At 39.5% G+C, this 12486-nt stretch overlaps 1 protein-coding gene across 5 annotated transcripts; it reads left to right on the top strand.

The window, feature by feature from the left end:
- The first annotated feature begins 704 nt into the window (after positions 1-704).
- On the top strand, positions 705-10816 carry LOC112665514 (cuticle collagen 2-like). 5 transcript variants are annotated; one of them, XM_049102699.1, is made up of 5 exons: positions 705-815; positions 3813-3940; positions 8953-9420; positions 9709-9735; positions 9808-10544. In XM_049102699.1, exons 2-5 carry the CDS (start codon positions 3862-3864, stop codon positions 9927-9929), a joined length of 696 nt encoding a protein of 231 aa, XP_048958656.1. In that variant the 5' UTR covers positions 705-815; positions 3813-3861; the 3' UTR covers positions 9930-10544. The 5 variants fall into 5 exon arrangements, 4 of the variants coding, with proteins under 4 accessions (XP_048958656.1, XP_048958655.1, XP_048958657.1 ...); XR_007406491.1 differs by adding an exon at positions 10724-10816 and having other exon boundaries at positions 8953-9970; XM_049102698.1 differs by having other exon boundaries at positions 9709-10544.
- The last annotated feature ends 1670 nt before the right edge of the window (positions 10817-12486 follow it).

Genomic DNA, 12486 nt, shown 5'->3' with positions numbered 1-12486 from the left:
ATCTTAAAAAGATTTTTAATTGGGATTGTTGTGTTGACATTTGTTTCTCATTCCTCATCATCAGCTCTTTAGGTTTTAATGCTCAAATTCACAAGGACAATAAACGGAGGAACCAAGCCTCAAGTTCACTGAAATCACTGGACTTGAACTTTCATGTTTGTGCAAGAAAGCCAACTTCTATTTAATTGTTTTTAACTCTGTCCGTCCCTTCCATGGAAGTTAGTTTGTCTTAACCTCCTTTCCTTGGTGCTCTTCTGAAAAGGATCATCCCCCACCAAATGGTTTTCTGGACTCTCTAATGTGTCCAACTCATCACATGCAACATTTTTGCTAAGGGAATTTGATGTCATAAATTATCTTCACTTAATAGTTCTATATGAATTTAATTAATTCTAAATTAGATATATTATAATAAATTGGGTCTCTCCTTTGTAGACTCTTGACTTGGCACTACTTACTCATTCCTTGGCTCTATTGACAAATCACAATGTTCTTCCCAAATCCTCCCCTTAAAAGTAGTTCCTGTGTCATCAAGCAATTACATTTGCATTTTCTTAACCTTTCATTATTTGTCAATCTTGTCACAGTTAAAGAAGACAGTGGAAGACCTGTTATCATTTGACCATTCAATAATATGGAAAACAATGAGATTAGTGATAAATCCTGTAGAGGAAATGTTCTGGTTAAAGCAACCCAGTGAAAGACTAGAGGTTCTTCCTATGTAACAGCAATACTCTTATTGTTCTTTAGGAGCTATATAAGTGAGAAATTCTGAATTTCTCCAGAGGAAAGAAGAGAATACCTGTAATTTAAAAGTAAGTAGCTTCTTCTCCCTGTCCTCTTCCACTCCTCCTGCTCCTCCTTTTCCTCCACCTTCTCCTCGTCCATCTTCCTTACTATTATTTCTTCTTCTTCTTCTTCTTCTTCTTCTTCTTCTTCTTCTTCTTCTTCTTCTTCTTCTTCTTCTTCTTCTTCTTCTTCTTCTTCTTCTTCTTCTTCTTCTTCTTCTTTTGGCATTGGGAACACCTCAGTAAATGGCAAAAGACCAACCTTCATAAGTCTGATATGATAAGAGGTATGATAAAGTTTTGATGAGTAGACATTTTAGCAACTAGATTGTCTCTCAGTCATTATTTTTGCTTTCCTTTTTTGGAGAGCAATACCAGAGCAAGAAGTGGCAGAAATATTATTTTTTAAAACATTTTTAAAATTAAAAAAAAAACATTTTTAAAATTTACTTATTCATGAGAGACACACAGAGAGGCAGACAAAGAGACAGAGACAGGGGAAGCAGGCTCCATGCAGGGAGCCCAATGTGGGACTCAATCCTGGGATTCCGAGATCACACCCTGAGCAGAAGGCAGACACTAAGCTGCGGAGGCACCCAGGTGTCCTGAAGTGGCAAAATTAGATTCATATATCATCTCAATTCCAAAAGATCTATGACAAGGAATAATTTACTCAGCAGATAATTTGTTTAAACATGATTCCACTTCATCTCTGTTCCTTAAGTCTGTTGATCCTTCTATCAATTTTTTAGAGTGTCATTATTCTAACCACTAGGACAGATTAACATTTCTAAACTTGCTCTTACCACCTTCTGAGAATTGTGCCCTATTACGTTAGTTAAATGCTACTCAAATTTTAGGGAGAAATTTTTTTTTATTTTGAATAGTATTTCTCAAAGCTAATTGGAGTAATCAATGAAAAGAGAGGGATTCTTGTTGATACACTGGTCAATTTGGTCAATAAAAATAAATTTTTGCAAATATAAGTAATTAATTTGATGAAATTGTAGTTTGAAATATACTTTTAGAAATTCAGCCTTCATCAAATTATGAGCTTTAAATTAAAGATGTGTTTCTACAGAGGATACAAAAGAAATATGGGATGAGGCTTATTGCCCTCAAGTAACAATCTTCACTGGAGAGTAAGGCTTGAGTAGATTTAGTAGAGTAAGTGTGTAAAGAAGTAGTTCAACATTTTACTGCTGGAGTATCTGATAGAAATAAGTGACACATATGCTATGGACCTGGTGTCCTAGGTAATAGTAAGTTGTTAGAAAAAAAAAACAGATTAAGAAGGGCAAGGAGATGGGACCCTGGGTGGCTCAGCGGTTAAGCACCTGCCTTCGACCAAGAGCATGATTCCAGAGTTCTGGTATCGAGTCCCACATCGGGCTTCCTGCATGGAGCCTGCTTCTCTCTCTGCCTATGTCTCTGCCTCTCTCTCTCTCTCTCTCTCTGTGTGTGTCTCTCATGAAAATAAATAAATAAAATCTTTATTTTTAAAAAAAGGACAAGGAGAAGTGAACAAAAACGGAGTCTGTGTGATTGAATGACTCTCTTATAGTTAGGCTTGCAGTTATTATACTATGTGTGTTACAGAATGAGTATGAAAAAAAGTGATTGGAACAGACTGATAATACCTATTGCAGCATCTTATTTAAACCTCTTTATCCTTATGAATTCCATTATTTTAAAATGTGGTATTTCTTTTTAACATGGAAACTATATTACAATTTAAAAGTTAATTTACTTTACAACTTAAAGCTCAGAGCAAGAGTGCAGAGAGCGAGAGCAAGAGAGTAAAGAGGGAGAGGGAGAAGCTGATCCCCACTAAGTAGGGAGCTCAATTTGGGGCTTGATCTCAGAAGCCTGAGATCATAATCAGAGCCAAAGGCATCTGCTTAACTGACTAAGCCACCCAGGTGCCCCAATCCTGCCAAAGTAGCCAACTGATGTTTCTAATTATATGTGTACGTCTCATCACCCATTTTGATTCTTACTACTTTACTTCCTAGTTTTTTTGTACCTTGCATTGTCTGTTTTGCCTAATTTCTGTTTACATGTTATTTCTCAAAAAGAAACTTCAAATACGAAGTCATGTTAAGAACAAACTAGAAAGACGATGAAAATTCTTGCAATTGGATCTAAAAATTCAATACTTCATGTATAAAGCAGATAGTACAGAAGTGATTCAAACAATGACCACAGTGTGGCAACCTAGCATCATGCAAATGCAGGAGAATCACACCTAGGTAGAAGCTGGGGAGGGACATGAAGTTCAGGTAAAGTAATTGCACATTTGTTTGATGGTTGATAAGTGTTTCATTTTTTTTTCCATGTTCAGACCTCTTTTTCATTTTATTCTTTCATATCTGCCAACTTTTGCCAGTGGTCTTAAGAAGAAGGACTCCCCATTTCCTCTGAAACCCTATCCCGTTCAGCCTATTATTTATTTGCGACTTCTTGGGGATGTTTCAGAAGCCTCCAGAGGGAAGGAAGAGCTACAGGAGTGAGCAGAGCAGGAAGCTTGTATATCTTTTAGACAAACAAACAATATGTAAGGAATCCACAAGACGAGTGTGGGCCACAAGACATAAGGGGTGAAGAAGTGACTAGGAAGATAAAGACTAGTTAAACATGGTTTGTTCATACAAACCGTTCAGTCTCAAATTCCCTGTCTTTGGGGATAAGAATGTCTTCTTTCCTTCCAGTACAAGGTGCGTATCTTTCACATTTTACAAAGGCAAACATTAATTTTCAGGAAGAATACAGTCTGGATTTATCTGGAAGGAGGGAATATTTTTATCCTCCACTGGCTCATAATTAGCCAGGTACTTTGCTAAGAGTGATCAGAAAATTCTTGTTACTTCCTGAATTTATGGCCAAAGAAAAGAGAAGACTTTTTGCCCCTGATAATATTTTGCAGAGTTTGTTGGACACAAAGGATTGTACCCCTTGAGTCTCCAACTTTTAACAAACCCATGTCTGAGCACAGCTAATGATAAATTAATTTACTTTGTCCAGGAGTGTGTCTGAGTTTCCTGCAGCATCAGAAGAGGGAGAGACAGACACCATGATTCCTACCAAGATGCTACTGCTCTTGCTGTCAATGGCTTTGCTGGCCTTGGGCTCTGCTCAGGGCATCGATGATGGTAAGTTGGGGAGATAGAAGATCATGCAATCATGCTGGTAAGATTCATAGAAAAGAGTAAGGTTGAATTGAGCTATCTCAGAATTCAAGTGCTTGATACTCCAAGAATAGGTTCATCAAAGAGGAGAAAACATTAGTTTCTATTTTCCACTGATTGCAAACATCTCTCTGAAATCCTAGGGCTAAGTGTCAAGTCAGTATCTTCATGGTGTGACCTTTGCTGTTTTTAGAATTCTGGACTTTCACTTATTCACTCTATTTGTGTGAAAAAAAAAATCATCAAATTTGATTGAATGTTAAAATTCACCTAGATAGATCATTTCCTTGTCATTGAACACTTGGCCATACACAAATATTAAAAATTTGTATTAAATTTTCTTTATCCCTCATAATGTTGATAATAAGTAGGTCTTATTCATTTTCTCCATTGTAGGATTTTTTTTAATAATACTTCTATGTCTGCCGAGGGAATCATGTGGCAGGCATGCATTTACAGGATATCTCAAAAGTCCTAGAAATGGGTACTTTCAGGAAATGTTGGAAGAATGTGTACACAATAAAACAGAAAGACTTATTCTTTATGGATCTGTGGCTCTTTTAGTCAGAAAAGGTGGATAGCATATCTTAGGGGTACCAAATATTCAGATATAAAGTCAAAACCCAGGTAAGTATTTCAATGGCTGCAAACAACCAGATATTAGGCCTCTTCTAAAACAAAGAATGACAGGTTGAAAAAAATGATAATCTCTTAGTAAATGTATTGTCATGGTACAGAGACAGTCTAATTTAAAAACTTGGAATCTAAAGACATGAAATGCACATGGATTATTTGAGTTTAAATCTGTTGCCATGTGCTGAGACAAAATTGCTGTTCAAAATTTGAAAATTGTGGTTGCTGACTTTTCTGAAAGGCATAGACACTTTACAAAGGATCTATAAGTGTTATTTTTATAACCTTATTTTGAGCTTACCTCTCTATGTTTTGTGGTAGTTTGGATATTGGGTGGGAAATAACAGTAAAATTCTGAGGAGAGAGTTTTCTTTTAAATAGTCTGTACGGGGATTTTAGTTTATGCCTTATCTTGTATGTATTTTATGTCATTAATTATTCACTGCAACAATTTGATGTACATATTCTTATTCACAGTTGACACTTGAATTCTACCTTTGGAGTTTAAATATTCTGCAGAATATTCAGGATTAGAGAGTGACAAAGCTGTGTTATAGACTCAGCCGTGTCAGCTTTCAAGCCCATGATTTCTGTATCTCATTGGGTGAACCCTGTTTTAGCTTTTACTCCATCAGAAATGACTGAATTGTCTGCGGTATGCCAACTATTTTCAAGTTAATATCCCTATTCAACACATATATTCCTTTGCCCCATCTCTAATTGTTCCCATATTGATGTGTTTCTTAACTTTCATCCCAAACTCACCCACTTTGAATGGCAGCATTACACTCAATAAACTGCAGTGCTATGTTCCTCTGAGTATTGCATAAAGATTTCTCAAACTCTTGAGTAACTTAACTAGTAAAATAGAGCTTAAGAGAATTCTAAAGGGAAGATGCTCAGAATATACCACCAAAATTTTGTCATTAAGGCTAACATGAGTTTATTCTACTTTTGGTAAGGGAGAGAGAGAGTCTCTGGTGGAAAAGGGGAAAGTTGGGATCCTTTCAGATAAGGTTTTAGGGTCTACTTTAAGGAGAGCTTTCTTAGAGATGAGCAAGGTCCATGATTTTAGAGTTTAGGGGCCAAATGGGCTGAGGTGATGGCAAGAGTCTTGGAGAAGAAACAAGTGATGCCGTTAACAAGCTGAACAGATTCATGTTTGTTTAAATCATTTTGAGGCAATACAGAAATAAATGATAAGTATCGGAATCATTTCTCTTTCTGGGCAAGAATTTTCTGGAATAAAGAAATCATGTTAGTGTAGCCAGGAAGCTACATGTAGTCAGTTTCCCTTCTCAAATTTTCTCTGTTGCAAGAGGTCACATAACCTCAGCGACATCTTACAAGGATTGCAGCTCTTCATTATGCATCCTGTGGAATGAGAAAAAATTATATGACTGTCATTTCTGTTTCAGACCAATGATATGGACTAGTTTTCAGTTTTGGAAATGTTGTTCCATTGTATCCAAACATTATTATTTTGAGTTCTCTTAGGCATTTTCTTAACTCCTTCTATCTCAAGTTACTTGTCTCTCTAAAATGTAGAGGTGGACTCTTATCAAAATATATTTAAACTTATTGATTTCTTATTTTTTTAACCCAAGTACTAAAAGACCCTGATAAAAATCTTGTTGAAGGACATAATCCTTTCTGTTTCTCTTTAGAACATATCATATGTTATGTCTATGCTTAGTGTTTTGTCTCTTGAGAGCGCTCAAAACTGAATCTAGGAAAGAGCAAAAAGGAATAACAAACTTTTAGTTTCCAGGGGCTTCAGTCATATTGTAAGATAAGGCCTTGTCCTTCCTTTTCACTTGGGAATCTCTTGTGTCAAAAACCTAAACAGTACCTGAAAGTCAGCAGAACATGACACCCCAATCACCTGTACGTGTTTCTTCTACATCCTTCTACAAACAATGGCTAAGGAATGAATAACACAAATGCCTTACATTTTGTAGGGAAATTATCTGTACTAACATTTAACTAATTTGAATCATAAAGATACTATGTAATTTCACTAAAGTACTATAGTTGTTTAATCAGTAACCTTACCCTTCCACCCTATTCATTTACAGCACTAATGCCTAATGCCTTGTTATTGAAGCCTTGATACCTGTTTAACTAGGTTGTTTTAAAGCAGGTGAATTTTGAAGCCACTATTAGTGGTACACACTTCAAATGCAAAACAAAAAGTCAGTTTAAATGATGAGGTAAAAATGCGTGCAAATGGAGGTTAAAAAAAAAGACTAGAGTACAGGGTAGGTAATGAATTTTGAGTCATGCCACCAAAGAAGTGGCAAATTTGAGCAAATGTCAAACAAACATTTTGTGCTTAATGAAAACCTTAGAAGTTTAATGATTTTCCCCAGTTCCTAGTTTGTCAATGACCCTTCAGTTCAGGTTATGAGATCATTTCATACGTTATTGTTTTGTTCTTTTTTGCGGAAGCCCCTCAAGAGCAAGATGAGACACCCCAATTAGTAGGTGAGTTATTTTTAACTCAATCACCTTATTTAGAGTTTTTCTAGATGGATTCTAGGAACCCCGGGTAAATAAAAATAATCCAGAATTCCTACGATTTTTTTTTTTTTACTTTGAACAATCATGGTTTACCTTGAATAATTCCTTTTTCAACCATCATACTCTATAGTTTAATCTTATTAGCTCCACATTACAAAAAGACCAAACAAGGGGGGAAAAACATTGGTAGGGGGTAATGATTTGCATTCATTTTAAGAGTTATCTCAGACCTAGACAGTGCAGTCATTGCTTTCCTTCTGATTTTTTCTTGCTTCAGTTACCTGGTCTTTTGGTTGTCTTAGTAAGGACATGCCTATTTGAGGATTCCTCAAAGAAGTGCTTTGATTACCCACATGCTCTATCCCATCAGTGAGTCAATAAAATGCAATACTCGATAATAACCATGATAGGATCCTGTACTTGCTATCAAGGCTGAAAAGTAAATGAAACATTGTTCCTATCATTAAGGAACACAGAATCCGATGGAAGATTATCCTGCCCATAACAAGGATCACAGTCAAAACTGGGGCAAAGGAAGGTATTACAGGGCTCAGACAGGGGAGAAAAAGGAGAGGCATACTGGATATGCCAGGTGATCTGGACTGTGGAGTGGGGAGGCCCAGGGAAAAGCAGAGTGAAACGCAAGGCTAAATCTATCCATATATTATTTGCAATAATCTAGGAACACTGAATAATCACTAAGGTTGAAGTAACTCAAGGAAGATAGAACTGAAGAAGTGGGTTAATTTCATCGTGTGAAGGATGTTACAAATGGCAAAGTGAATTTGATATTTAATCTATGGGCAACAGCGAGATTTTTGAAAACCAAAGTGATGCATCCATTTCTGTGCTAATGTGACAACAATAAGGAGTAAGTGGCCTGAGAGCACAGGCTATGTATTTTCAGCTTGGAATCTTAGTATCTGACAAAGGGTGCAATTATAATACTTGGGCATTCAGTAAAGTCTGTATTGAAACCTGAGGAGAATGATGACAAGAGAGACAGCTAGGAGAATATGAAGACATGATTGAAAGAAGGTGCCACAGATGGTGTGGGATTACTCTAAAATAATAATTTTGTGGCAGGGGCTGGCTGGCACAGTTGGTAGAGAGCAATGACTTTTGAACTCAGGATTGTGAGTTTGAGACCTGGATGTGGTGTTAGAGATTTCTAAAGAGAGAGAGAGAGAGAGAAGAGAGAGAGAATGAGAGAGAGAGATGCAGAGGATTTATACTCCATTATAGGTACCAGCAAAAGGAAACACTAGAGGGTAGGCTTTATTTACACTATTTTTGCCACAGACTTCGCAATTTGTAGAAAGTGACAGATGAGAGGGCAGGGAAGGTATTCCAGGATTGTTGGACCATTGCGAGGGCAAGGGGGCTGATCATTTCCCCTCATTCAAAGGATTTGTGTCAAAATATCATGCATGGCAGTCGGTAGACTAGTAAAGCTGAGTGGTGGTTTTTCTCAGATATCATGAGATATCTGGGGATTAAGAGTGATTTGATGTCTATCACAGCAAGTTCAGTATGGCAATAGAGAAGAAGCAGAAACATCAAAAGAGGCAGAGTCTTGGCGAGTGGGCAATGATGACCTGCTAAGCCAAGTACATGCACTGTCACAAAGCGAGGATCTCTCGGCCTCTTCTATTCTGGGATCTAGGCCCTGGTCACTACCTAGTACCACAGACACTAATTATATCTTATTTCTAATTCCATTTAGGCTTTCGTACTTCCATGCTTGTCTCGTTGTAGTTTGTAGCTAACCTTTCTTTTCACTTGTTCCTTTCTGAATCTGTGTTCTTTTTCCTACGTAGATAATGAATTGTTGAAAGAAAACCCCGGGGAATCACAAGTCACATCTCAAGAAGAAAATGGAGATCAGAACGGCAAACTGGGCAAAGATGAAAACAAAGGCAATGGACAACAGAAGAAGCCTCATGACCATGGTGTTCAGGGAGGCCAGGGCGGCCCATTTAACATAAGTGGCCCACATCCCCCACAACGCCCACATGGCAGCCCAGTTAATATAAGTGGCCCACATCGCCCACATCGTCCTGGTGGCCAACAAGGCCCTCAGAGACCAGATGGCCAAGGTGGTCCAGGTGGTCCTCATGGTCCAGCAGGCCAACAAGACCCAGATGGTCCACAGGGTCCAGGAGCCCAGGGTGGTCCAGGTGGCCCACAGGGTCCAGTAGGTCAACAAGGCCCAAATGGCCAACAGCGTCCAGGGTCCCAAGGTGGTCCAGGTGGGCCACAGGGTCCAGCAGGCCAGCAAGTTCCAGGTGGCCAACAGCGTCCAGGAGCCCAAGGTAGTCCAAGTGGCCCACAAGGTCCAGCAGGCCAGCAAGGTCCACTTGGCCAACAGCGTCCAGGAGCCCAAGGTGGTCCAGGTGGCCCACAAGGTCCAGCAGGCCAACAAGGCCCAGGTGGCGAACAGCATCCAGGAGCCCAAGGTGGTCCTAGTGGCCCACAGGGTCCGGCAGGCCAACAAGGTCCAGGTGGCCAACAGCGTCCAGGAGCCCAAGGTGGTCCAGGTGGCCCACAGGGTCCTACAGGCCAACAAGGTCCAGGTGGCCAACAGCATCCAGGAGCCCAAGGTGGTCCAGGTGGCCCACAGGGTCCAGCAGGCCAACAAGGCCCAGGTGGCCAACAGCGTCCAGGAGCCCAAGGTGGTCCTAGTGGCCCACATGGTCCGGCAGACCAACTGGGTCCAGGTGGCCAACAGCGTCCAGGAGCCCAAGGTGGTCTAGGTGGCCCACAGGGCCTAGGTGGCCAGAGTGGTGGACAGTGACAAGGAAAACCAAGTAAAGAGGACCTCCTGTGATTTTCTAGGTATTAATTCTATTCTTATCAATAATCTTCTGAATTTCTTTTGACGTTTTCTAATTCTCTTTTCTTGTTTCTCTTTTGTCTTTGTTAAATTTTGACGTCAATCTCACTTAAAATTGTTGTTTATGCTATGACTCTCCTAGCCTTAAGCTAACCCTTAAAATCTCTCCTCCATTTACAATCAAGTGTTCTTTCCTCCAGACAATTTGTTTTATTTTCACGCTCATTCTTATATTCACCTTTAACCTTCCCGTTTCTACCTTCCCCCACCCCCGTCCTCTTCTTCTCTCCTCTCTTCCTTTTACTCTCTTTTGGCCTGACCTCTGACATCCTACTTCTCTCCCTTAACATGATGCTTGTAATGTCCTCTAGCATCCACTAGGAAAACACTGACATAGATCAATTTCAGGCCTAACGAATATTTCTGTCTAAAATTCTTCTCTTTGTAGGACAAACATTATATGTTCTCATTCATTTGGGGAATATAAATAATAGTGAAAGGGAATATAAGGGAAGGGAGAGGAAATGTGTGGGAAATATCAGAAAGGAAGACAGAACATAAAGACTCCTAACTCTGGGAAACGAACTAGGGGTTGTGGAAGTGGAGGAGGGCGGGTGGTGGGGGTGAATGGGTGATGGGCACTGGGGGGGGGCACTTGACAGGATGAGCATTGGGTGTTATTCTGTATGTTGGTAAATTGAACACCAATAAATAATAAATTTATTTAAAAAATAAAATTCTTCTCTTTGTTTTAGAAATTGAGAGAGCTCAACTGGTGACCATGGACTTTTTAGTCATGTCGACATGGCCTTTCCTTTCTATGACTTCTATTCATCAATAAAGTCATCAGCATTAAAGCCCTGGCTCTTGTTTTCCTTCTAAGTCATGGTTCTTAGTTAAAGGACAAGAAGGACAGGTTGGAAGATACAAAGCCCCGAAGGACTCCTAAATGTTGTGTATTGTGCAGATTTATCTAGCTCTGATTTTAATAATTTTATGGGGACTTCACTCTCACCAATATTATAAAGCAGAAACACTTTATTCTTGAGAACATTAAGGGAGTTTGCCATGTTCAGATGAGCAATGTACACATCCTTTTCTTAGCTTAGACACAGAGAGGATTGCCTCATGAATTCCTTTGACTTCTGGTAGTCCTTCGAATTATGTGAGTTCTATTATGAGGTGAAGGTGTGTAGAAAGGAAACATTGTGCAGTGTTGGTGGGAATGCACACTGGCACAGCCACTATAAAAAGCAGCGTGGAGATTCCTCAAAAAATAACAAATACAACTACAATTCAATCCAGCACTTCCCTTTCGGGTATTTATTGAAAGAAATGAAAACATTATTTTGCAAATATATGCACCCCTAATGTTCACTGCATCATTATTTACCAGAGCCTAGCTATGGAAGCAGCCCCCATGGCCATGGATAGAAGAATGGATAAAGATGTGGTGCGCATACACAATGGAATATTACTCAACTCTAAGGAAGAAGGAAATCCTGCCATTTGCAGCAAAACATGGATCTAGAGAGTATAATTCTCAATGAAATAAGTCAATCAGAGACAGATAAATACTACATGATTCATGCATACATAGAATCCAAAAACCAAAACAAAGGAGCCAACAAAACAAAACAGACCTAATTATCCAGTCTCTGCCAGAAGGCAGGGGATGGAAGGACGGTCAAATAGGAGTGAAAAGCAGATGTAAAGTGCAAGAATACATTTATACCATAAATGAGGCACAGGGATGCAAGATATACGTAAGGAACACAGGAAGCAGTAAAGAACATGCAACCATCTTGTTTGTTGTGGATGATAGCTCGCTCTCTCTTGGTGAACCTTCGCAATGTATAGGAATGCGGAATCACTATGTTGTACACTGGAAACTAATGTAATAATGTAGGTCAAGGGATCCCTGGGTGGCGCAGCGGTTTGGCGCCTGCCTTTGGCCCAGGGCGCGATCCTGGAGACCCGGGATCGAATCCCACATCGGGCTCCCGGTGCATGGAGCCTGCTTCTCCCTCTGCCTGTGTCTCTGCCTCTCTCTCTCTCTCTCTCTGTGACTATCATAAATAAATAAAAATTATTTTTTTTTAATATTTTTTAAAAATTTATTTATGATAGTCACAGAGAGAGAGAGAGAGAGAGGCAGAGACACAGGCAGAGGGAGAAGCAGGCTCCATGCACCGGGAGCCCGATGTGGGATTCGATCCCGGGTCTCCAGGATCACGCCCTGGGCCAAAGGCAGGCGCCAAACCGCTGCGCCACCCAGGGATCCCAAATAAATAAAAATTAAAAAAAAATAATGTAGGTCAAGTATGCTTCCATCCGGGACCCTAAGATCATGACCTGACCCCAAGGCAGACATTTAGCCAACTGAACCACAAAAGCACTCCTATAAAAGTTATTTTTAATCTTCCTTTGAATAAACACTTAATACCAAAATAAAATATGTCCTTTCAATTTTCAAAAATTAGCTTCTCCCTCCATAACTAAACAGGGTTTGTCGTTT

Source organism: Canis lupus, chromosome 27 (assembly GCF_003254725.2).
Source record: "Canis lupus dingo isolate Sandy chromosome 27, ASM325472v2, whole genome shotgun sequence".
Lineage (NCBI taxonomy): Eukaryota > Metazoa > Chordata > Mammalia > Carnivora > Canidae > Canis > Canis lupus.
Note: the sequence above shows the minus strand (reverse complement) of the source record. Positions and strands in the feature narration are given on the sequence as shown.